This window comes from Staurois parvus, unplaced genomic scaffold, assembly GCF_062004578.1.
Source record: "Staurois parvus isolate SC_StPar_1 unplaced genomic scaffold, SC_StPar_1.0 ptg000199l, whole genome shotgun sequence".
In the NCBI taxonomy this organism is placed as follows: domain Eukaryota; kingdom Metazoa; phylum Chordata; class Amphibia; order Anura; family Ranidae; genus Staurois; species Staurois parvus.
This window is the reverse complement of record NW_028317995.1, coordinates 658,101-684,435: the sequence shown is the minus strand read 5'-3', so window position 1 is coordinate 684,435 and position 26,335 is coordinate 658,101. Positions and strand designations below refer to the sequence as shown.

Below are 26,335 nucleotides of genomic sequence, written 5' to 3'. Positions count from 1 at the left end.
TACAAAAAAACAGAACTGTTTATTTCTGACCTTAGCATAATGTTAACAGCACCATTTGTTTTCTCACTTTACTGAGGACACAGTTTTCAATTTTCTAATAATGCTTTCTTTTAAACACTTAATAAAATTAGGTCCTGGTTAGCATTTATCAACATAATTTTTAACTCGTAGATGAAATTATTCCTTATAACGAAGGACAGATAGTTTTACAACAACAAGGATATTCTGGGTCCACAAGAAGAAAAAAATAAAACATTTATAGTGGAAATTTATTACTTGCTCAGATATTCCTTTTTAAATTAACAAAAACTCCACGACCCCTCACTTATTATACTATATGGGGTCCTGTTTGCATTAGTCGTTGCACTGCTATCTGGAATCCACAAGACCACGAAGTTGAAAGTTACAGCAACTGGAACTGTCCTTCGCAACATCTATAAGTGCACCACATATTCCACAATAAAAGGTTGAAAATTTAGAGTAAATATACAGAGTGGAAATTCTTCTGTAACCAGAGTTCCTCAGAAATAAAGACAATACATGTTCTTGCTGGCCAGTCACAATCTGCACAGTGATCCTATTTCAGCGACGTTTCTTGAACCCTGTAAAGAGTGTTGAGAGAAGTAAGTTGCACAGCTGAGAATAATCAGATCAACAGACAACAAACTCACCTATAGAAATACAAAGTGCCACAATGAAAACATACTGCTCAAGCAAAGGAAGTTACCTTTCTTCTTCTTTCCTTTCTTTAGTCCTTTTCTTGATTTCTTGACTGAGGGGATAAGGTCCTATATCAAAAAGACATTAGAAGAGCATTTAGTGTATATTTAAAGCAACTTACTAGCAACAAATAAAAGTTTAAAAGAGAAGTTCACCGTTTGAAAAAAAAAATGCACGTTTTTGAGGGTAATTAACCACTTGCCTGCCGGGAAATTATACCCCCTTCCTGCTCAGGCCAATATTCAGCTTTCACCGCTGTCACACTTCGAATGACAATTGTGTAGTTATGCAACACTGTACCCATAGAAAATTTTTATCATTTTTTTCACACAGTTTTCTTTTGGTGGTATTTAATTACCACTGAGCGTTTTTTGAGCTATAAACAAAAAAAGAGCAAACAATTTTAAAAATAGAGTTTTTCTTTGTTTCTATTATAAAATTTTGCAAACAGGTAATTTTTCTCCTTCACTGATGTGCATTGATGAGGCTGCACTGATAGGCAGCACTGATGAGGTGGCACGAATAGGCAGCACTGATGGGCAGTGCTAGGCGGCACTGATGATGCTGCACTGATATGCAGCAATTATGGGCACTGATAGGCGGCACTGCTGGGCACAGGTGGGTGGCACTGCTGGGCACTGATCATCAGTGCCAATCTGTTCTCTGACAATTGCTGGTTATCGGCAGTACTTTCCTCACGCTGTGACATCGTGAGGAAAGTGTAGCCGATAACCGGCAACTGTATTTACCCGGTGATCTTCTGTGTCATTGGACACAACTGATCATGTGGTAAAAGGCCGCTATGATTTGCCGTTTACCACACCACATGATCAGCTGTGTCCGTAGGACACAGCGATCATGGAGATCGCTGGGTGCGTGCTGCTGGGGACGTGCGTTCTGGGAGGACGTCATATGATGCCCTCCCAGAACTGGACAACCGTGCTGCAGCTGTCATTCGGCTATAGCGCGGTTGGCAAGTGGTTAAAAACATTTAAAGCAGAACTGCACTGCATCTGAGCACCACAAACCAAAAATGCTATTTAATTTGCTTTTAAATTCAAAGCAAACTCATCAATACATCCATGTCTCCATGCTTTATTTTGCTAAAAATTCACTTTGAAAAACAAACACTTTCTAGCGTTTCTGGCCATGGCCAACTTAAGTAAGAGTATTTGATTCATGTAGCATTTACTTCCTGAAATCCATCTGATCTTAGCTCAGGCATGCATACAGGAGGTGTGCTTAGCTGAGTAACCCCTCCTCCCCTCCTAAAGATTTCTGGGATGTGTGAGATCATTTGCCTAAGCCTGGAAACCAGGAAGTAACTGAAGAAATGTAAACAAAAATTCAACATACGATAATATAATATATTTTTCTATTTACTAATGCCAGCAGCACACTGATTAAAAATAATCAAGTTCCACTTTATTATGTTTTTCTCAGAAGCCTGCAGAGCATTGCACCCATAACCAGTGGATTGTAGGTGCAATCTCAGGCTCCTGCAGATGTTACAGCTTTCTGCACATACCTCTGTACAGGATTTCTATTAAAAAACTGTGGAAGTGTCAAACTCTTGGTGGCAGACAGTACATGTAGTTCTCTCATTTACAGATTCCAGTGAATAAATGACGCGGTTTTTGAAATCTGGCAGTAGGTATAGGGAAAGGATCCCTCGCCCGCTGTCACAAGGGTAAGGATACGAGGTCATGGAACATTCTAAATATGGGTGTAAGATGCTACAGAAGATGAATTTAGCCTTTACGATTTAGATTCAATCTTTTTTCTTACATGTATGATTCAGCAAGAGAGCTTAACAAGTGCAAGGCACAGTCTCCTAGTGTACACAAACCAGCACATTTATTCATACAATTGCTAACACATGCTCAGCACCCTTTTACATAAGTTTTTAAAATGCAATGCAGCACAAGGGATGCTCCTTAAAAGGAGAGGTGCACTTTAAAAAATTACTTCAACCTCCCCCCTCCCCACCCCATTCTAATCTTCAAGAAGCCCTAAAAGGAAAAGGACATTAAAAGATTTATTGCTGCTTTGGAAGAGGGAATGAAATCCTAACTATAACTGTTCTTATTTTCTTTGAAAAACAGCATCATATACATGCACATCTCATTTTACCTTATTAGTCCATAAAAACAATAAAACACACTAACTCTAACTTTACTTAATAAGTGTTTGGTGACACACTGTAAATGTATTCCACAAAATGAAATACTAATACTCGGTTCTTCTTAGTACCAAGAACTCTGCATGTTCCTCATCTCACCTCGGTCCTGGTATCTCCTCCAGTGAGGGCACTGATGTCTGTGAAGTGTGTAAGAGAATTGAGCTGGGAGGTCATGGCAAGTGTTCTCTTCTTACGAGCCTTTTCTTTTCTTGTCAGATTCAGTCGTACCATCATGGACTCTTCATAATTTGTACTTAGGAAAGGAAAAGAAATCAACGATTAATTTTTTTTATTGTGGTTTTTATTTATGCAAAAGCCAACAATGTTTTCCACCATTTCTGCAATGCCAACTATATGTGCAGACAGTAGCCTACACATGCTACTGACCGATGCTGCTCCTCTTTTTCATGAGTCATCATATGATAAGCTCGGCCTTCTCTGATCTCTTCTGGGGCATCAGTGTACTGTTCTTTCAGTTCCCGAATTACAGAACTGCTGAGAGCTCGTTTCTTGGCCCGCTCTAAGATCCTGCGCTCCCGCTCTGCCTCGGTGTCATCTGTAAGATGGTTTTAAGTCAGGGCATAGAAAAACTTTTTTCCCCAGGATTACATTAAAGGATAAGTTCACCTTTTATGAAAAATAATAAATGTAACTTTTTTTGCAGGTTAAAAAATTATTATTTTTTTTTTTAAACAATGCTGTAAAGCAATGCACCCGCGATCAGCTGTTTGCGGGTGAGTCTGCCAGGCTCCTGCAGACTCTGTCAGCTGTCTGATTTTCCCTTCCCGTATGGGCAGATAGTTACTAAATTGCAGGAAGAATCAACGAACTACGAGAGTGCTAACCAGCACCGTCGTAGGTCATTGAGAACTTGTAGTTCATTCATTCCCAGAACACTGTAAATGAATGATGTGGCAGTGTGGGAGGAGCCCTGCACAGCCGTGCTGTTTTTGAATTGTGACAGGAGGTGCAGGGAGAGGATTCCTCCACCTGCTGTCACAGCAGGGGGGAGAAGAGGAATTTGCTGGAACATGATACATGTTCCACCCTAAATACGAGTGGAATACATAATATGTTTGAAAGGCGAACTTATCCTTTTAAGACCATACAAAATCTTTTTTTTTCTTACCATAATGAACTGGTGCAAGTCGTGGGGGCACATATTTTTTCACCCTGCCCTGGGACTTCTTGCCTTCCCCACCTGCATCTTCGTCGCTTCCTGAGTCTCCCTGATCAGACTCCTCCAACTGCAGTTGTGGAAAAATGAGAAACAAAAAAGCAATCACTAAATGTATTCAATTGAAGAAAGGAGGAAGCAGTATTGCATGTGTCCACAGGTAAAAGCATCCTAACCTCACCTTGCTCATCAAATTCTGAGGATTGGGTTTGAAACGCAAAGGATCGTTCTCACCAAGGCTTCCTGTCACAGCAGCTCTCACCAACTTATCGATTTGGTATTTTAGTTTTTGATCAACAGGACGCATTTTCTCCAACACCTATGAAATACAGAGGCCTCTAAACGCCTTCTCTGAAAGTACTCAGTAAAACACTGAATATCATGCAATTTTTACAAACATGTTTGAAATGCAAAGCTGACAATTTGTTAACATGCTGTAAACCTAGAATTCCACAGAAAGCATGCAAAGAATTGTTCTTGTCATTTTTTAAATACACCCATTTTTAAATACACCAAGAAGACTCAAAGCTTGCAATGGATGTGTTTATGTGGATTCATGCAGGTTAGCACTACAAAATGGAATCACTGTTTAACCACTGAAAGACCAGTCAATGTGCCCTTACCATGGCTGTTACCAACTTGAAGTTTGCAGTAGCCCTGGTTACAGTAAATATGTTGTGACTACCTCTTCCCCAAGATAGTGACTGCTGTTGTTCATCAGTGATTAACTGACTATGGGATGGTGCAAAAGGTCTGCTATGTCATAAAAAAAAAAAAAAAAACTGTGTCCCTCTGCTTTTCACAGTCAAGTAGTTGAAAAAGAAGGACTGCTACAAAGCATCTAAAATAAACATTTAAATTCTTTTGACTGTAAACATCCCTTTTATGAAAACAACCATATGATGAAGGTATAAAACTACAGTATTACTTTCTTTAAACCATCTTCACCCATTAAATATTGTGCCATTATTTAAAAATGCACCCAAAATGCATTTGCATTGAACAGCGATGTGGGCATTTTTGCGATTTCCACACAGATTTGAAGTGACACCCTGTTAAAGGTTACAATACTATGGAGCTTACTTTCTTGAAAACTCTTTTCCAGCTTAAGCTTATCATTTAGGTTAGAAGAAAGTATATTTGATGTTTACATAGCATGTAATGATTCTGAATGGATTTTAAAAAGTCTTTGTTGTATAGCATAGCAATGACAGTCCGCCTCACCATTAAAACAGACATAACCATAACACAGACTCAACCATAGAAATGATACCACAACAGCATAGGTCTTCAAGCCATGCAAGTCATTTAAGCTAAAAAGTTCTGTTCAATAAAACTGGTGACCCTTCACATGGACCCCATGTGACAAAACAAAAAAATGCATCATGCAATTTGATAAATCATATTCTTTGCCGACTCACTGTGCGCATTTCCACCAGCCTCATGATGGCTGGATTCTCTTTTAGGGATTTCCCATGAATCTTTTCCATTATAAGGTATGTAAGATCCTGCATATACATCACAAGCATCTGATCTTTCAATTCCAGGAAGCTCAGACCCTGCAAAGTAATTCAATATGTAAGTATACAGCTGCAAAATCACTGCTGTTCACACAGCCACAATAAGGAAACATTTCGTATGACTCATGAGTCAGAAGTATTACACAGATTATAGCTACCATTATCTAGCTATGGCTAATATCTCCACTTTCTACTTTGCTACGCAAGACCCTTCACACTAAAATAAAATATAACTTGTTTCTAGTATCATTGGTGATTTTTTTCTCTTTTACCAAGTGATGACTGCATCTGCAAGACGTGCCAGAAGGAACTATCATAATGTGTATGACATGATGTGGGAAATGTCACAATCTGGCCTGACATTTTAGCTGAAGAAGTGATATCATCCCCACGGCTTGGTTCACACCTGTGCAACCATGCAGGCCGCAATTTGCGTGGGCACGGGAGCCCATTCATTTCAAAGGGATGCCGTGCCCTGGGACACTCAGGAAAGACGTTCCTGCACGATTTTTTAAATCACAGTCCACACGGGAACCGCGGTTGACAGTACAGTTGCGATTTCAAGTTATTTAGGATTAATGACAGCAGCCCGTGGGTCCCGCATTTGTGACGGTGGTTGCGGCTGCTGTTATATGTGCGGGTCCTCTAGCAGCACCACACGCACAGATGAGAATCTAGCCTAAAAATACAAAAAGAATTCTACCTAAAGTAATCTTCCCAAGGACCAATTTTAAGATGAAATACTACATCTGACTGAAAAAATTAGCAAATTTTCTTCAACTTAATTTATATAGAAAGTAATTTCTTCTCTCTCACTTTTTCCGTTGGGTACGTTCCATTGCGAATCTTCTGTATTAAGCTCTGCACATGTGTTGTGACAGAAGTGATCTGTAATAGGAACAAACAATTTAAATGACAAAGCATAAACCTAAAAGAAGCCTGTGGGAAAAGATACAGTATCAAATAAATTATTGCTGATAATGAGAAATATTTTTCTCAAGTATATTACCTGCTGATGCAATGTTCCAATCAAAGTTGTCGCTGCGGACAGATCTCTGGAAACTATATCCTAGAAAAAAAATGTTTAAATTTAAGCCCCACCACTTTCTGAGCAAAATTCAATGTTGCAAAAGAGGACCTATACTCCACAATAAAGCCAATATGTAATAAACTGTAGAAGATGTTATACTATAAAAGACTGGACCCCCAACCCCGCTTCATGGTCATAAGTTTGCTATGGTTTCCAGATAGATGTATACTAAAGGTATGGTGTCATTGAGCTTCCTTGCTTTGGACTGGCTGGACAAAAAATGAGGAAGAAAGAAATTTCTTTGTATTAATTTTTACAATCGCAAATTTGCCAGAACAATCTGTAGTATTTTTGGCTATACTGTGGGGTCACTTATGGAATGGAGCCATTTAGATTTCAAATCCACCTCAACATGATATACATACAAGTAAATTGCTGCACTCAAATGTCACAACTAAGGCAACCATATAAGTCAGGGGTGGGCAATTGTGGCCCTCCAGCTGTTGGTGAACTACAAGTCCCATCATGCCTCTGCCTTTGGGAGTCATGCTTATAACTGTCAGTTTTGCAATGCCTCATTGGACTTGTAGTTCTACAACAGCTAGAGGGCCACAGTTGCCCACCCCTGATATAAGTGATAATATAAATAAGTCCAAATGTGAAAATAGTCCCAGTGTATTGAACGATGCAATAGATCACCCCGTGTCTCCAATATGATTAGTGCTCCACCACCAGAAAATGATAGGACTCTTACCCGAACATATGGACCCTTATACAAGAGTCGCAAACGCTTGTACACTGGACGTCTACACGCTGCTTTCTAACACCAGGAAGTGTACCTGTTCCCAGGATCTGAGAATGCTCTGTACACAGTGCTGATCTGTTTATCTGAATGTGAGTGCAATACTTAGTCAATAAACGTGTTTTATAGTTTTATGTGATGGTCACCCCTTTGTCTTTCTCTGCACGGTCATACTGAGAGGTATAATTGTGAGATTAACAATGGAGAGGAATTTAAGGCGATATTTCCATCCAGTACCATACTTCCTCCAATTCTGAGGGATTCGGTGGATATATTCTCATGCGTATTCGACTCTTGTATAAGGGTCCATGTTCAGGTAAGAGTCCTACCATTTTCTGGTGGTGGAGCACTAATCATAGTGAAGATACGTGGTGATCTAATGCATGGTTCAATACACTGGGACTATTTTCACATTTGGACTTATTTATATTATCACTTATATGGTTGCCTTAGATGCGACATTTGAGCGCGGCAATTTATTTAGAATATTTGTATACAATTGACCTGATTGTCTTGCCAGCAGCTTTTTTCATTTATTCACTATTTGCGCAGCTTTTTTTGTTTCTTTTTGTTCTTTGATGATACACATAAAGACACAGCTTTAATATATTCCTGCTTTTAGGAAAGAAAAAAAGAGCCAAATTGTACATTTCAATTACTGAAGTGGAACACTTCTACTCTACATAAATGAATGCTACACTTTTTAGAATAATTTAATTACCCATCATTTTCATTGATTAAATTTGCAAAATAATTAGGAAAATTGATTAGTATTTTAAAAGGTTGATTTATAATATATATTTATAAATATATAAGACTTATTGTATGGGTTATTTAATAGATTTCTGCATACACCAATTAAAGAGGTTTCCTACTGATTTGAGGATAGGTTAATTACTGTAATTTTTGGGGGGAGGGATAATTGTCTGCTTTTTAGGTTAACCTCACATAAATCTGTGTGCATCACTTAGATTCCCAGATTAGAAGAGATTCTGTTGCCAGAATAAAAATGAAAACCCAAGTCTCCTCTAAAGATGATGGTAAATGCTGCCATCACCCACCGCTGACCTCCACTGTATTCAACGCTCTTCAATACAGTAGAGCTTGGTGGCACAGACAGAGGGAAAGGTGAATATTTATCACCTCCCTTTAACAGAAAACATTAGTTTACATTTTTATTTTAGGTGTCAGTCGCACTGAAGTAAAGTTTGCATTAAAGCTGTCCTTTCCCTGAAAGGCACCATCTGCTCAACACATTAAAGTCATAGTAAAGGCTCCTGAGATTTTTTTTCTTTCAAAATATTAAACACGTTATACCTACCTGCTCTGTGCAATGGTTTTGCACAGAGTGCCCCCATAATCCTGAGCCATGTTACGTGCATCAATAGACACACAGTGCAGCTCAGATCTGCTCCCCTCACTGAATTTGACTAACAGCAGCAGGAGCCAAAGTATTCCACTGATGCCTGTCAGTCTCTGTGTTAAGAGAAAAAGAGGAGAGAAGCTTGCAGCCAGGCACAGCACTGGATCAAGTCGGAACTGAGAAAAGAGTTTACAGGGGAAGGAAGGAACAAGTCCTAAAACATTTTTTCCTTAATACAGGGAATACATTAAGGTACAAAAATGTTTTCACTTTGGAACCACTTTAAACCCCTCTACATCATATGAAAATGTGTTGTGATTAAAAAACAAAAATGCTGTGGGGAAAAATAAAGTCAGAAAAATAAAATACTTACCTTATACTATGCACCTAGGGAAGAGTGGCATCTCAATCTTTTTTGGGAGTTCCTGGATTTAGGATCCCAAATCTTGCCATGCAATATGCTGCCTTTTGCTGCAAGGTCCTATTAAAAGTCACTCTCTCCTTCAGCATATAGTCACTTTTCTGTCGCTCCCCTGCCCATACTTAAAGAAAGACTGAGTGTGGGCCCAGCACTATCACAAGAGGCAGGGAAACAGCCTTTTGGAAACTGAGCAATGACGTGGGTTAAAAAGGGGAAGGGGAGGCTTAACCACCTATTTTTATCACCCCCTACCCTTGGCTGCAAGAGTATACAAACCCTTACGTTTGCTAAAACACTGTATCCTAAACAGTGGTCTTTTTCTTTTATTAATGTGTTACTAAACCCCCAGCAGTCTGTATATGTGGTACAGCATGCTTGTTATATTCACTGTGGAACCTAACAGGTTAATCCTCTCCATTGTGTAAAAAGGCTGTTTTATCCTGTCTTCTCTGATCCTCCCCTTCTACTGTCCCCAATCCATCTGCTGATAGAAAAGCGCCTTGGGGGCAAGCTGCACATGCTCAGTTTGGTGTGCATCGCTAGAGTTTCTTGTTGGGAGGGTGCATATGATCGGCACAGTCCAAACGCAGGGTCAGGGGTCCTGCAGCCTCATAGGACAGTCACGGGAGAAAGAAAACCCCTCCTACAAGCTTTAACCAGTGCTCAGCCAGACACTGATAGAGGTCACAAGACTGCTATATACTGCAGATATGAAAAGGTATTAAGCAGTTTATATTTACTAAAATAATTGGATTTTTTCTACATACTTACCTGTAAAATCCATTTCTTAGAGTACAGCATGGGACACAGAGCAGGCTATTCATGACTATGTGGGTTATATGCCACCTATAGGTAAACAGACACTGGCCGACCAATCAGAGAGGAAGTCCTCCCCTATATAACCCCTCCTACACAGGAAGTACTTCAGTTTTTGTAGCAAGCATTGCAATTCCAGAAAGTGATGTACTCCAAGAAATTGATTTTTACAGGTATGTATGCAGGAAAAACCCAATTTTCTTTATCGTATATCACATGACACAGAGCATGCCATTCATGAGTATGTGGGATGTCTGAAAATAATAAAGAAATCTCGAGGGTAAAGTGACACCATGATAGCTACCGCCAACAATACCACAAGACCTATTCAGCAGTCCTCAAGACGCTGTGGCCAAAGGCAAAGTCCTCTGCAGCTCTCACATCCACCTGGTAGAACCTTGTGAACATGTGAACTGAAGCTCATGTAGCGGCCTTGCAAATCTGAGCAAATGATGCCTGATGGCAGATCGCCCAAGATGTCCCCACACTCCTGGTAGAGTGTGCTCTCACCAGAAAGGGTGGGACCTTACTCTTCAAGCCATAGACTTAAATGATCAACTGAAAGATCCAATGTGAAATAGTTGCTTTGGATGCCGCCTGCCCCCTCCTGGGCTCACCAGGCGGCACAAAAAGAGCATCCGATTTCCTGACCTGTGCCGTCAATTTATGGAAGACCCTTATAGTGCGTACCATATGCAAGGTATTTAAGGATCTTTCTCTTCCTGAAAGAGGCTCAGGAAAGAGTGAAGGCAAAGCAATGTCCTGACCGAGATGAAAACTAGAAACCACCTTTGGTTAAAAAAAAAAATAAAATATGGATGGTTGAGGTCACACCACCACCTTATCCTGATGCAGAACCAGGAAAGGTTCTTTACAAGAAAGAGCTGACAGCTCCGACAACCTTGCAGAAATGATTGCCCCTAGAAACAAAAGCCAGAAGGACAGAAGCCAACAGGACTAGCAAAATCTCCAAAATGGGCTCAGACAGTGGTCTCTGCAAAACCTCCAAGACCAAGTTCAAGTCCCAAGGACATAAAGGTAGCCTAAGAGACGAAGCTAAATGCATTACTCCTTGCAAAAAGGTATGAACTAGAGAGTGAGATGCAATGGCCTCTGGAAAATGCTGAAACCTGGCCTGTAACCTGTGTTATATTTTGCACAAAGTATAAATCAAGGAGTGAGAAACAACGGTTTCTGGGGAAAAAAAAAATGGAGCCGAAATATGACCCTAAATGGCATTTAAGGTCAATTCCATTTCTCCTCCTGATAGGAAAAATGGAAATAAATCTTTTAATCACACATTTCTGAGGATGCCACTACCTGGCTTCATCCCAGGCAAGTCAGATTTCCAGGTCCTGTAATGGAAGCTCCCTGAAGCCGGCTTCCTGGTGGTCAACACCAGACCTGGGCTTAATATAGTCAAGCCTTCAATCCTAGCAACCTTGAAGCAAGATACATTGTTGGAGCCAAGATAATAGGTCTGGGTGGACTGGAAGGAACGTCCCCTGCCAAATACACCACGTTGGTGTATCAAGGCCTCCTGGGCTAGGCCGGGCTACCACTATTATCAATGTTACCTCCTCCCAGATCCTGCGCAAAGGACATGGCAATAGTTGAATCGGGGGGAAGAGACTAGTGGGAACTGGTCCCTAAGGAATTACCAGTGCATCTACCCCTAATGCCAGTGGGACAACCAACCTGGACACAACCCAACTCCACCATCAGGAATAGCTGCAAACCCAGATACACCTGACATCAGTTGGTCTATAGTGACATGCAAACACTGCCAGATTACCCTCCCCAAGTCCAATGGAACTGAGGGCGGCTCATCTGCGTCTCGGCTGCCTCTCCTTCTGGGGCCCTTTAAGTCAGTCAATGATGTAGCAACTATATTGTCACCTAACTATGAAGTCCCACAGGGATGCAGGATCATAGCAATGTTAGTCTATAGTTAAGCAATCACGCAGACAAGCAAGCCTGCAGCCGCGCAGCTCCACAGGTATGTAAGTATGCAGATTATACAATACTTAGTTCACACAAGTACACTTGTAACTATGCAATCTAAGGCTCCATGCACACTGGGCATTTTAATAACACTGGTAGTGTTAGCTGTGTAAAGTCACGTTAAAAACTTGAGTTATTGTAGCAGTTTTGCATTAGCGTTTAGCCGCGTTTGCGGCTTTTAGCGGGTTTTTTACAACCCCCCCCCAAAGTACAAATATGCAGTTTATGCAAGAACGCATTTAAGAATGCATGTACGTATGTAGTTTATGCATATTAGTATGCAGCTTAAATATGCATGTACCTATACAGTTTTATGCAATTCAGTATGCATGTCTGAATGCAGTCTATGCATCAGGTATGCATGTCTGAATGCAATTTATGCATTAGGTATGCATGTCTGAATGCAATTTATGCATTAGGTATGCATGTCTGAATGCAGTTGGAATCACAGTCCAGACCTAAATCCAAATGAGGATCTGAGGCAAGACTTGAAAATTGCTGTTCACCAACGCTCTCCATCCAATCTGACAGAACTTGAGATATTTTGCAAAGAAGAATGGGCAAAAATGTCACTCTCTAGATGTGCAAAGCTGGTAGAGACATACCCAAAAAGACTTGCAACTGTAATTGCAGCGAAAGGTGGTTCTACAAAGTATTGACTCAGGGGGGCTGAATACAAATGCACGACACACTTTTCAGATATTTATTAGTAAACAATTTTGAAAATCATTTATCATTTTCCTTCCACTTCACAATTATGTGCCACTTTGTGTTGGTCTATCACATAAAATCCCAATAAAATACGTTTATGTTTTTGGTTGTAACATGACAAAATGTCAAAAATTTCACGGGGTATGAATACTTTTTCAAGGCACTGTACACTGCTGCAACTGCCCCGCTTTCTAGAAGTGTATTATTTCAAAGAACTGTGTCAAAAGTAACTGCACTTGACTTCATACTAGGCAAACACATGTATCAAATTTGGCCTGAATGCAGCCTCCATGCTGCTTCAGTGCAGTTTAAATGAAAGCTCCTGCAGATAGAATCTAAGCTACTCTGGAGACTCAACTACTTTAAATACACCGATACCCCAGCAGGGGTATCAGGAAACAGTTCTACACCCCCTATCCCCAGGATTATGCAGTGTAAAATAATGTGCCGTCATGCAACTCCCCTAGGAAATACCCACACATCATCATCCAGCCACAGACCGCTCCGTGTCCCTGCTACCTCTCAGGAGCCTCACAAACCGCCAGCCACATGGGACTTCAAACACAAGCTAAAACAGCCACCCATCTACTTCCTGCCTCCACTGAAAAAGTGTAGGCTATAGAGAGCGGCCCCCATGACCTCTAATGGCTGGTGGTGAAACTGCAGCCCAATACTCCCTTAGAGACACACAGACCATAGCCTGGCCAGACCACACCGCACACTGTCCCCAATGGCCACTGGGAGAATGACCAGTCAGATTTTTCACAGAAATACTGCAAATGTAAGCTTACCGTTCCCGCTGCAGGACTCAATCATAAAACGAGTCGAACCTTCACTCATCATGCTGGGCTTTGTCATGCACAGCTTCAAGGACTCGGTCCCCGAGTATGTGGGGCCACTGCCTCAGACCTGTACAGCACCCCACCGGAAAGTGCCTTGGTCAATATTATACTGCACAGGGTTCCGTTATGCAGGGTCCAGCACCGTAAGGCTGCATTACAGGCAAAACCCCTTGGATTCTTCTCCTTATTCAGCAAGGCTTGGGTAGCATCCATTTTGGCTAACAGCTTTGCGAATAGATCCGATTAAAGTCCCTGATTCTCTAATAGAGCCATTATGGACCTTTAGGTATGCTCCAAGAGCACATGAAACATTTCAGTGACCATCCACCTTACAGACACTGGCAAAAAAAACTGAAGTACTTTCTGCATAGGGGTTATATAGGGGAAAACTTCATCTCCGATTGGTTGGCCAGTGTCCATTCACCTATAGGTGGCATTTAACCCACATAGTCATGAATAGCCTGCTCTGTGTCCCATGATGTACAATAAAGAACATTGCATTTCCATGTTGTGTGTACTGTGGGAGACCAGATATAGTGAATGCAGGGTCCGGGGTTTAGTTGCCTTCACCTTCTTTGTTACATCTCAGTGCTGCAGCCTCTTCCTATCTACATGCAAGCACTTCAGTGATGACTGCATGTCATTTCACAGGGTGGGATTCCTGATGGTGCCAACAGTGAACATGCCTGCTTAAACCTTGGTTCCAATTTTGTGTGTGCACGTGTCAGGTGTAAGGCAGCCTGGTCATTTCAATGGGCTGCCCTACCCATGAGAAGTGCAAAGAAAGGTCCTGACCCTTTATTATGTGGAACCATGAGGTTTGGTGCGCATGTTTGTTGATGTGAGGGGGCGTCATTAATAATTAATGGCACCCCCATGCATCTGCTACAGAGCAGCATATTTCTAGCAATGTAAGGAAAATGCACAATTTTACATTCATAGATGTGAACCTAGCCTAAAATGTGCTGATATGGCCACTTGTCACCATTGGAAGCACGTTATAGGGTGACAAATCCCAGAATACAACTGGAAGACAGAAACACAGCATTGTCACCCAATAAATATAAAGTTCCTGAACAAACACCTTCAAGGCAGGATCACCAGGTTATATTTTAACCACCTCCCGTCTGGCCATTGTACAGAAACAGCCGGACGGTGGCAGTGCAGGGTTGGGTGGCCGTTTATAAACAGCCTCCCCGCCCCCTGCTTGTGCGCGTTCCCTGGGACACAGTGGAACACTGATTGTCGAACGGGACCTCTGTGCGAGGTCCCGATCATGTGATCACTGATTGACCAATCAGTGATCACATGCAGAGTAGTAAGCAATGACATCATTGCTTACTACGTGTGAAATCTGTGAATGATCACAGCGGTCACATGGTACAAGGCTATTCACAACAGCCTTGTACCATGTGACAAGCTGTGTCCAATCACAGCTCACACAGTAGTTCTCAATGCCTGCAAGGATGCAGCTTGAGAGAAGGAGAAATGATTGCTTTTACAGCCTTTATGGGTGTAAAAGCAATCATTGTAAAAAAAAAAAAAACCTTCATCACACCCCCCCAAGTAGTACAGTGTCACCATGGTGACACTGTACTGCTAGGGTGACAGTATGTAAAAATAAATAAATAATATAAGAATACAATAAAAATGTAAAAAAAAAAAGTGTTTAAAAATTATAATTTTTGGTTATAAACTAATTTGGGTTTTTTTTTTTTTTTTACTAAAAAGATAACAGAATACATTTTGGCCAATATGTATGATGAAATATTATTTATTTGCAAAATTTTATAAGAAAAACACTTTCTTCTAATTTTTTGGACTTTTTCATTTACATAGCAAAATAAAATAAAAATCCCAGCAGTGAATAAATACCACCAAAATAAATCTTTATCGGTCTTATAAAAATGCTAAAAAATTCATATGGGTACAGTGTTGCATGACTGTGCAATTGTCATCAAAGTGTGATAGCACTGAAAGCTGAAAATTGGCCTGGACAGGAAGGGGGTTAAAGTGTCCGGATTTGGTTAAAGTAAACCTCCATTCCCCCAAATGACTTTACCTACCTGCACTACCCCTCTTTAAAGTAAAAGACAGTTTCTCCTGACGGTTTACATTTTAAAAAAAAAAAAATTTTTTTTCTGTCACCGACCCCATTCTTACTTGGGCAAAAATGGTATGTCCCTGCAGCCTCCAATATTACCATCCTATATTTCAGGAAGCTGCAGGAGCAGGGACTCAAAGCAGCCGGTGGGTAGGCTTGGCATACGTCAGTGTGAGCTGGTTGCAAGAGCCTGGAAGAGACAGCTGACTCCTAATGACATGAGGAAAGGAAGATGACGTAGGACACGAGCTGTGGCAACTGAGCAGCAGGACAATGATTAGGCAGGCGGGTCTTGACTGTCGGTAGTTGACCATGAGGTGTCAGTGACAGCTCAGCCACAGTTCTGTAGGTGCTGATGGAGTGCACCTCAGAACAATACAATGCCCACCCAACTCATATATGTGTATTGTTGGCATAACGGTGTTATTGAGAGCTGCAGATTTAAAGCGAATCTTCACCCTATATAACTTGATCCCTCTGCTCCACCCCTCCTCTGGTCCTCCACATGCAAGTTTTTTTGAGATTGGCTCTCATAGCTATTGTGATTGGCTTTCACAGTGATCCTATGATCAGGCACCTGATCAGAAGCCTTGACCGACAGTGGTTGGTGACATCTGGGGTTAGTGTACTGTGAGAATACCGTGAGTGTGTTCTCAGCACACAGCCTCAGGCTGCTATGGATGTATATGTACAGCAAAACCCACATTTGTGTTATGTGTTCACCAAGAGAAGGGGGCTCCAAACTTTACTTTAAGGGGGCTGGAGTATGGTCAGTGGGAGTAGAAAATGCCATAGTGTGGGAGCAAACAATACCTCATAATTGGTGTCAGTGGGAGGCAAGGTACATCATCGTTGTCAGTAGATGGAATCATGCCCCATTGTTGGTGTAAGTGGGAGGAATGGTTCCCTGTATCCTTGGCATCAGTGGGAGGAATAGCTCCTTGCGTCCCTGGTCACAGTGGGAGGAATAGCTCCTTGCGTCCCTGGTCACAGTGGGAGGAATAGCTCCTTGCGTCCCTGGTCACAGTGGGAGGAATAGCTCCTTGCGTCCCTGGTCACAGTGGGAGGAATAGCTCCTTGCGTCCCTGGTCACAGTGGGAGGAATAGCTCCTTGCGTCCCTGGTCACAGTGGGAGGAATAGCTCCTTGCGTCCCTGGTCACAGTGGGAGGAATAGCTCCTTGCGTCCCTGGTCACAGTGGGAGGAATAGCGCCTTGCGTCCCTGGTCACAGTGGGAGGAATAGCGCCTTGCGTCCCTGGTCACAGTGGGAGGAATAGCGCCTTGCGTCCCTGGTCACAGTGGGAGGAATAGCGCCTTGCGTCCCTGGTCACAGTGGGAGGAATAGCGCCTTGCGTCCCTGGTCACAGTGGGAGGAATAGCGCCTTGCGTCCCTGGTCACAGTGGGAGGAATAGCGCCTTGCGTCCCTGGTCACAGTGGGAGGAATAGCGCCTTGCGTCCCTGGTCACAGTGGGAGGAATAGCGCCTTGCGTCCCTGGTCACAGTGGGAGGAATAGCGCCTTGCGTCCCTGGTCACAGTGGGAGGAATAGCGCCTTGCGTCCCTGGTCACAGTGGGAGGAATAGCGCCTTGCGTCCCTGGTCACAGTGGGAGGAATAGCGCCTTGCATTCCTGGTGTCAGTGGGAGGAATAGCGCCTTGCATTCCTGGTGTCAGTGGGAGGAATAGCGCCTTGCATCCCTGGTGTCAGTGGGAGGAATAGCGCCTTGCATCCCTGGTGTCAGTGGGAGAAATAGCGCCTTGCATCCCTGGTGTCAGTGGGAGGAATAGTGCCTTGCATCCATGGTGTCAGTGGGAGGAATAGTGCCTTGCATCCCTGGTGTCAGTGGGAGGAATAGTGCCTTGCATCCCTGGTGTCAGTGGGAGGAATAGTGCCTTGCATCCCTGGTGTCAGTGGGAGGAATAGTGCCTTGCATCCCTGGTGTCAGTGGGAGGAATAGTGCCTTGCATCCCTGGTGTCAGTGGGAGGAATAGTGCCTTGCATCCCTGGTGTCAGTGGGAGGAATAGTGTCTTGCATCCCTGGTGTCAGTGGGAGGAATAGTGCCTTGCATCCCTGGTGTCAGTGGGAGGAATAGTGTCTTGCATCCCTGGTGTCAGTGGGAGGAATAGTGTCTTGCATCCCTGGTGTCAGTGGGAGAAATAGTTCCTTGTATCGTTGGTGTCAGTGGGAGAAATAGTTCCTTGTATCGTTGGTGTCAGTGGGAGGAATAGCTCCTTGCGTCCCTGGTCACAGTGGGAGGAATAGCTCCTTGCGTCCCTGGTCACAGTGGGAGGAATAGCTCCTTGCGTCCCTGGTCACAGTGGGAGGAATAGCTCCTTGCGTCCCTGGTCACAGTGGGAGGAATAGCTCCTTGCGTCCCTGGTCACAGTGGGAGGAATAGCTCCTTGCGTCCCTGGTCACAGTGGGAGGAATAGCTCCTTGCGTCCCTGGTCACAGTGGGAGGAATAGCTCCTTGCGTCCCTGGTCACAGTGGGAGGAATAGCGCCTTGCGTCCCTGGTCACAGTGGGAGGAATAGCGCCTTGCGTCCCTGGTCACAGTGGGAGGAATAGCGCCTTGCGTCCCTGGTCACAGTGGGAGGAATAGCTCCTTGCGTCCCTGGTCACAGTGGGAGGAATAGCTCCTTGCGTCCCTGGTCACAGTGGGAGGAATAGCTCCTTGCGTCCCTGGTCACAGTGGGAGGAATAGCTCCTTGCGTCCCTGGTCACAGTGGGAGGAATAGCTCCTTGCGTCCCTGGTCACAGTGGGAGGAATAGCTCCTTGCGTCCCTGGTCACAGTGGGAGGAATAGCTCCTTGCGTCCCTGGTCACAGTGGGAGGAATAGCTCCTTGCGTCCCTGGTCACAGTGGGAGGAATAGCTCCTTGCGTCCCTGGTCACAGTGGGAGGAATAGCGCCTTGCGTCCCTGGTCACAGTGGGAGGAATAGCGCCTTGCGTCCCTGGTCACAGTGGGAGGAATAGCGCCTTGCGTCCCTGGTCACAGTGGGAGGAATAGCGCCTTGCGTCCCTGGTCACAGTGGGAGGAATAGCGCCTTGCGTCCCTGGTCACAGTGGGAGGAATAGCGCCTTGCGTCCCTGGTCACAGTGGGAGGAATAGCGCCTTGCGTCCCTGGTCACAGTGGGAGGAATAGCGCCTTGCGTCCCTGGTCACAGTGGGAGGAATAGCGCCTTGCGTCCCTGGTCACAGTGGGAGGAATAGCGCCTTGCGTCCCTGGTCACAGTGGGAGGAATAGCGCCTTGCGTCCCTGGTCACAGTGGGAGGAATAGCGCCTTGCGTCCCTGGTGTCAGTGGGAGGAATAGCGCCTTGCATTCCTGGTGTCAGTGGGAGGAATAGCGCCTTGCATTCCTGGTGTCAGTGGGAGGAATAGCGCCTTGCATCCCTGGTGTCAGTGGGAGGAATAGCGCCTTGCATCCCTGGTGTCAGTGGGAGAAATAGTGCCTTGCATCCCTGGTGTCAGTGGGAGGAATAGTGCCTTGCATCCATGGTGTCAGTGGGAGGAATAGTGCCTTGCATCCCTGGTGTCAGTGGGAGGAATAGTGCCTTGCATCCCTGGTGTCAGTGGGAGGAATAGTGCCTTGCATCCCTGGTGTCAGTGGGAGGAATAGTGCCTTGCATCCCTGGTGTCAGTGGGAGGAATAGTGCCTTGCATCCCTGGTGTCAGTGGGAGGAATAGTGTCTTGCATCCCTGGTGTCAGTGGGAGGAATAGTGCCTTGCATCCCTGGTGTCAGTGGGAGGAATAGTGTCTTGCATCCCTGGTGTCAGTGGGAGGAATAGTGTCTTGCATCCCTGGTGTCAGTGGGAGAAATAGTTCCTTGTATCGTTGGTGTCAGTGGGAGAAATAGTTCCTTGTATCGTTGGTGTCAGTGGGAGGAATAGCTCCTTGCGTCCCTGGTCACAGTGGGAGGAATAGCTCCTTGCGTCCCTGGTCACAGTGGGAGGAATAGCTCCTTGCGTCCCTGGTCACAGTGGGAGGAATAGCTCCTTGCGTCCCTGGTCACAGTGGGAGGAATAGCTCCTTGCGTCCCTGGTCACAGTGGGAGGAATAGCTCCTTGCGTCCCTGGTCACAGTGGGAGGAATAGCTCCTTGCGTCCCTGGTCACAGTGGGAGGAATAGCTCCTTGCGTCCCTGGTCACAGTGGGAGGAATAGCTCCTTGCGTCCCTGGTCACAGTGGGAGGAATAGCTCCTTGCGTCCCTGGTCACAGTGGGAGGAATAGCTCCTTGCGTCCCTGGTCACAGTGGGAGGAATAGCTCCTTGCGTCCCTGGTCACAGTGGGAGGAATAGCTCCTTGCGTCCCTGGTCACAGTGGGAGGAATAGCTCCTTGCGTCCCTGGTCACAGTGGGAGGAATAGCTCCTTGCGTCCCTGGTCACAGTGGGAGGAATAGCTCCTTGCGTCCCTGGTCACAGTGGGAGGAATAGCGCCTTGCGTCCCTGGTCACAGTGGGAGGAATAGCGCCTTGCGTCCCTGGTCACAGTGGGAGGAATAGCGCCTTGCGTCCCTGGTCACATTGGGAGGAATAGCGCCTTGCGTCCCTGGTCACAGTGGGAGGAATAGCGCCTTGCGTCCCTGGTCACAGTGGGAGGAATAGCGCCTTGCGTCCCTGGTCACAGTGGGAGGAATAGCGCCTTGCGTCCCTGGTCACAGTGGGAGGAATAGCGCCTTGCGTCCCTGGTCACAGTGGGAGGAATAGCGCCTTGCGTCCCTGGTCACAGTGGGAGGAATAGCGCCTTGCGTCCCTGGTCACAGTGGGAGGAATAGCGCCTTGCGTCCCTGGTGTCAGTGGGAGGAATAGCGCCTTGCATTCCTGGTGTCAGTGGGAGGAATAGCGCCTTGCATTCCTGGTGTCAGTGGGAGGAATAGTGGCTTGCATCCCTGGTGTCAGTGGGAGGAATAGTGGCTTGCATCCCTGGTGTCAGTGGGAGAAATAGTGCCTTGCATCCCTGGTGTCAGTGGGAGGAATAGTGCCTTGCATCCATGGTGTCAGTGGGAGGAATAGTGCCTTGCATCCCTGGTGTCAGTGGGAGGAATAGTGCCTTGCATCCCTGGTGTCAGTGGGAGGAATAGTGCCTTGCATCCCTGGTGTCAGTGGGAGGAATAGTGCCTTGCATCCCTGGTGTCAGTGGGAGGAATAGTGCCTTGCATCCCTGGTGTCAGTGGGAGGAATAGTGCCTTGCATCCCTGGTGTCAGTGGGAGGAATAGTGCCTTGCATCCCTGGTGTCAGTGGGAGGAATAGTGTCTTGCATCCCTGGTGTCAGTGGGAGGAATAGTGCCTTGCATCCCTGGTGTCAGTGGGAGGAATAGTGTCTTGCATCCCTGGTGTCAGTGGGAGGAATAGTGTCTTGCATCCCTGGTGTCAGTGGGAGAAATAGTTCCTTGTATCGTTGGTGTCAGTGGGAGAAATAGTTCTTTGTATCGTTGGTGTCAGCGGGAGAAATAGTTCTTTGTATCGTTGGTGTCAGTGGGAGAAATAGTTCCTTGTATCGTTGGTGTCAGTGGGAGGAATGGCTCCCTGTACCGTTGAGGTCAGTGGGTGGAAAAGTGGCCCATTGTTGGTGTCAGTGGGAGGCAAAATGCCCCATTGTTGTTGTAAGTGGGAGGAATGGTTCCCTGTATCCTTGGCATCAGTGGAAGGAATAGTTCCTTGTATCCCTGGTGTCAGTGGGAGGAATAGTTCCTTGTATCCCTGGTGTCAGTGGGAGGAATAGTTCCTTGTATCCCTGGTGTCAGTGGGAGGAATAGTTCCTTGTATCCCTGGTGTCAGTGGGAGGAATAGTTCCTTGTATCCCTGGTGTCAGTGGGAGGAATAGTTCCTTGTATCCCTGGTGTCAGTGGGAGAAATAGTTCCTTGTATCCTTGGCATCACTGGGAGGAATAGTTCCTTGTATCCTTGGCGTCACTGGGAGGAATAGTTCCTTGTATCCTTGGCGTCACTGGGAGGAATAGTTCCTTGTAGTCACTGGGAGGAATAGTTCCTTGTAGTCACTGGGAGGAATAGTTCCTTGTATTGTTGGTGTCAGTGGGAGGAATAGTTCCTTGTATTGCTGGTGTCAGTGGGAGGAATAGTTCCTTGTATTGCTGGTGTCAGTGGGAGGAATAGTTCCTTGTATTGCTGGTGTCAGTGGGAGGAATAGTTCCTTGTATTGCTGGTGTCAGTGGGAGGAATAGTTCCTTGTATCGCTGGTGTCAGTGGGAGGAATGGTTCCTTGTATTGTTGGTGTCAGTGGGAGGAAAAACACCCATCATTGGTGTGAGTTGAATTGTTCCTAGTATCATTGGTAACAGTGGCAGGAATTATGCCACATTGTTGGCGTAAGTGGAAGGAATAGTTCCTTGTATCACTTGTGTCAGGGGCAGGAATTATGCCTCATTGTTGGTGTAAGTGGAAGGAATAGTTCATTGTATCGCTGGTGTCAGTGGCAGGAATCGTGCCTCATTGTTAGTGTTAGCGGGAGGAATAGTTCCTTGTAATGTCAGTGGGAGGAATAGTTCCCTGGTGTTAGTGAGAGGAATAGTTCCTGGTATTGTTGGTGTCAGTGGGAGGAATAGTTCCTTGTATCCTTGGTGATAGGGAAAATAATAGTTCCTAGTATCACTGGTGTCAGTTGCAGGAATCATGCTTCATTGTTGGTGGAAAAAAGAGTTCCTAGTATCACTAGGAAGTAGAAATAATAGTTCCTAGTATTATTGGTGTCAGTTGCAGGAATAATGCCTCATTGTTGGTGGAAGTAGAAGGAATAGTTCCTAATATCATTGGTGTCAGTGGCAGGAAGTATGCCTCATTGTTGGTGGAAGTACAGGTGAAACTCAAAAAATTAGAATATCGTGCAAAAGTTCATTTATTTCAGTAATGCAACTTAAAAGGTGAAACTAATATATGAGGTAGACTCATTACATGCAAAGCAAGATAGTTCAAGCCGTGATTTGTCATAATTGTGATGATTATGGCTTACAACTCATGAAAACCCCAAATCCACAATCTCAGAAAATTAGAATATTATGAAAAGGTGCAATATTCTAGGCTCAAAGTGTCCCACTCTAATCAGCTAATTAAGCCATAACACCTGCAAAGGGTTCCTGAGCCTTTAAATGGTCTCTCAGTCTGGTTCAGTAGGAATCACAACCATGGGAAAGACTGCTGACCTGACAGTTGTGCAGAAAACCATCATTGACACCCTCCATAAGGAGGGAAAGCCTCAAAAGGTAATTGCAAAAAAAGTTGGATGTTCCCAAAGTGCTGTATCAAAACACATTAATAGAAAGTTATGTGGAAGGCACATGTGTGGAAGAAAAAGGTGCACAAGCAGCAGGGATGACCGCAGCATGGAGAGGATTGTCAGGAAAAGGCCATTCAAAAGTGTTGGGGACTTTCACAAGGAGTGGACTGAGGCTGGAGTCAGTGCATCAAGAGCCACCACACGCAGATAGATCCTGGACATGGGCTTCAAATGTGGTATTCCTCTTGTCAAGCCGCTCCTGAACAACAAACAACGTCAGAAGCGTCTTACCTGGGCTAAAGAAAAACAGACCTGGTCTGTTGCTCAGTGGTCCAAAGTCCTCTTTTCTGATGAGAGCAACTTTTTCATCTCATTTGGAAACCAAGGACCCAGAGTATGGAGGAAGAATGGAGAGGCACACACTGCAAGATGCTTGAAGTCCAGTGTGAAGTTTCCACAGTCTGTGTTGATTTGGGGAGCCATGTCATCTGCTGGTGTTGGTCCACTGTGCTTCATTAAGTCCAGGGTCAACGCAGCCGTCTACCAAGAGATTTTGGAGCACTTCATGCTTCCTTCCACAGACGAGCTTTATGGGAATGCTGACTTCATTTTCCAGCAGGACGTGGCACCTGCCCACACTGCCAAAAGCACCAAAACCTGGTTCAATGACCGTGGGATTACTGTGCTTGATTGGCCAGCAAACTCGCCTGACCTGAACCCCATAGAGAATCTATGGGGCATTGCCAAGAGAAAGATGAGAGACATGAGACCGAACAATGCAGAAGAGCTGAAGGCCGCTATTGAAGCATCCTGGTCTTCCTTAACACCTCAGCAGTGCCACAGGCTGATATCTTCCATGCCACGCCGCATTGAGGCAGTAATTGCTGCAAAAGGGGCCCAAACCAAGTCCTGAGTACATATGCATGCTTATACTTTTCAGAGGTCCGATATTGTTCTATGTACAATCCTTGTTTTATTGATTGCATGTAATATTCTAATTTTCTGAGATTGTGGATTTGGGGTTTTCATGAGCTGTAAGCCATAATCATCACAATTATGACAAATCACGGCTTGAACTATCTTGCTTTGCATGTAATGAGTCTATCTCATATATTAGTTTCACCTTTTAAGTTGCATTACTGAAATAAATGAACTTTTGCACGATATTCTAATTTTTCGAGTTTCACCTGTAGAAGGAATAGTTCCTAGTATCATTGGTGTCAGTGGCAGGAATTATGCCTCATTGTTGGTGTCAGGAGAGAAACAGTCCCTTGTAATGTTGGTGTCAGTAATTTATGGATAATTGTCGATGTCAGTGGAAGGAATAGTTCCTTGTGTCAGTAATTATGAACAATTGTTGGTGTCAGTGGAAGGAATAGTTCCTTGTATCACTGGTGTCAGTATTTATGGACAATTGTCATTGTCAGGAATAGTTCCTTGTATCACTGGTATCAGTAATTATGGACAATTGTCGGTGTCAGCGGCAGGAATAGTTCCTTGTATCACTGGTGTCAGTAATTCTGGACAATTGTCGGTGTCAGCGAAAGGAATAGTTCCTTGTATCACTGGTGTCAGTAATTCTGGACAATTGTCGGTGTCAGCGGAAGGAATAGTTCCTTGTATCACTGGTGTCAGCAGCAGGAATAGTTCCTTGTATCACTGGTGTCAGTAATTCTGGACAATTGTCGGTGTCAGCGGAAGGAATAGTTCCTTGTATCACTGGTGTCAGCGGCAGGAATAGTTCCTTGTATCACTGGTGTCAGTAATTATGGACAATTGTCGGTGTCAGCGGCAGGAATAGTTCCTTGTATCACTGGTGTCAGTGGCAGGAATAGTTCCTTGTACCACTGGTGTCAGTGGCAGGAATAGTTCCTTGTACCACTGGTGTCAGTGGCAGGAATAGTTCCTTGTACCACTGGTGTCAGTGGCAGGAATAGTTCCTTGTACCACTGGTGTCAGTGGCAGGAATAGTTCCTTGTACCACTGGTGTCAGTGGCAGGAATAGTTCCTTGTATCACTGGTGTCAGTGGCAGGAATAGTTCCTTGTATCACTGGTGTCAGTGGCAGGAATAGTTCCTTGTATCACTGGTGTCAGTGGCAGGAATAGTTCCTTGTATCACTGGTGTCAGTGGCAGGAATAGTTCCTTGTACCACTGGTGTCAGTGGCAGGAATAGTTCCTTGTACCACTGGTGTCAGTGGCAGGAATAGTTCCTTGTATCACTGGTGTCAGTGGCAGGAATAGTTCCTTGTATCACTGGTGTCAGTGGCAGGAATAGTTCCTTGTATCACTGGTGTCAGTGGCAGGAATAGTTCCTTGTATCACTGGTGTCAGTGGCAGGAATAGTTCCTTGTATCACTGGTGTCAGTGGCAGGAATAGTTCCTTGTATCACTGGTGTCAGTGGCAGGAATAGTTCCTTGTATCACTGGTGTCAGTGGAAGGAATAGTTCCTTGTATCACTGGTGTCAGTGGAAGGAATAGTTCCTTGTATCACTGGTGTCAGTGGAAGGAATAGTTCCTTGTATCACTGGTGTCAGTGGAAGGAATAGTTCCTTGTATCACTGGTGTCAGTGGAAGGAATAGTTCCTTGTATTACTGGTGTCAGTGGAAGGAATAGTTCCTTGTATCACTGGTGTCAGTAATTATGGACAATTGTCGGTGTCAGCGGCAGGAATAGTTCCTTGTATCACTGGTGTCAGTAATTATGGACAATTGTTGGTGTCAGTGGCAGGAATAGTTCCTTGTATCACTGGTGTCAGTAATTATGGACAATTGTTGGTGTCAGTGGCAGGAATAGTTCCTTGTATCACTGGTGTCAGTAATTCTGGAGAATTGTCGGTGTCAGTGGCAGGAATAGTTCCTTGTATCACTGGTGTCAGTAATTATGGACAATTGTTGGTGTCAGTGGCAGGAATAGTTCCTTGTATCACTGGTGTCAGTAATTATGGAGAATTGTCGGTGTCAGCGGCAGGAATAGTCCCTCATAGAAGACACATAGTGCCCCAAGGACCGGATAAAGACATGCAAAGGTCCACCTCCAGCCCCCATGTCACTGAGTAAGAGATGAGCACATGAATGGCTGTATAACATTTTAGTGAGTGTCTTTACATCTACTTGGAATACAATTGTTTATACTCCTGGCTACAACAATAACCGCCATGAAGGGGGAGCCGTCATCATACATACTGATAACACAGCGACTATTTCCCTACATAACCGAATACGAGAGACCTCAGTGATTCCTCATACAAAGAGCGCCTCTCCTACATAAGAACACTCCACAATGCCACACGTGCTTCTACTAACCACTCACCTCCTCACTGGCCATGTCTCACCATGCATCCCCAGAAACTCGACCAAGGGGGCGGGCATCAAGGGTTAACTCCTCCCTCTGCGCCCGATTCCGG

The 26,335-nt window shown here is 44.8% G+C and overlaps 1 protein-coding gene across 1 annotated transcript; it reads right to left on the bottom strand.

The window, feature by feature from the left end:
• Nucleotides 1-26,335, bottom strand: NGDN (neuroguidin). Its single transcript, XM_089678164.1, has 10 exons — nt 26,242-26,335; nt 6,609-6,668; nt 6,416-6,487; nt 5,501-5,638; nt 4,261-4,398; nt 4,032-4,149; nt 3,290-3,458; nt 3,002-3,155; nt 728-788; nt 1-602 (listed from the first exon to the last, which is right to left on the bottom strand). The coding sequence occupies exons 1-10, from the start codon at nt 26,254-26,256 to the stop codon at nt 583-585; spliced, it is 945 nt and encodes a 314-aa protein (XP_089534290.1). The 5' UTR covers nt 26,257-26,335; the 3' UTR covers nt 1-582.

Coding starts and splice junctions, on each gene's coding strand:
- NGDN (XM_089678164.1), bottom strand. Junction 4,399..5,500: donor GGCTGGTGGAAATGCGCACA/GTGAGTCGGCAA, acceptor TGTATTTCATAG/GTGTTGGAGAAAATGCGTCC. Junction 3,459..4,031: donor ACTTGCACCAGTTCATTATG/GTAAGAAAAAAA, acceptor ACCATCTTACAG/ATGACACCGAGGCAGAGCGG.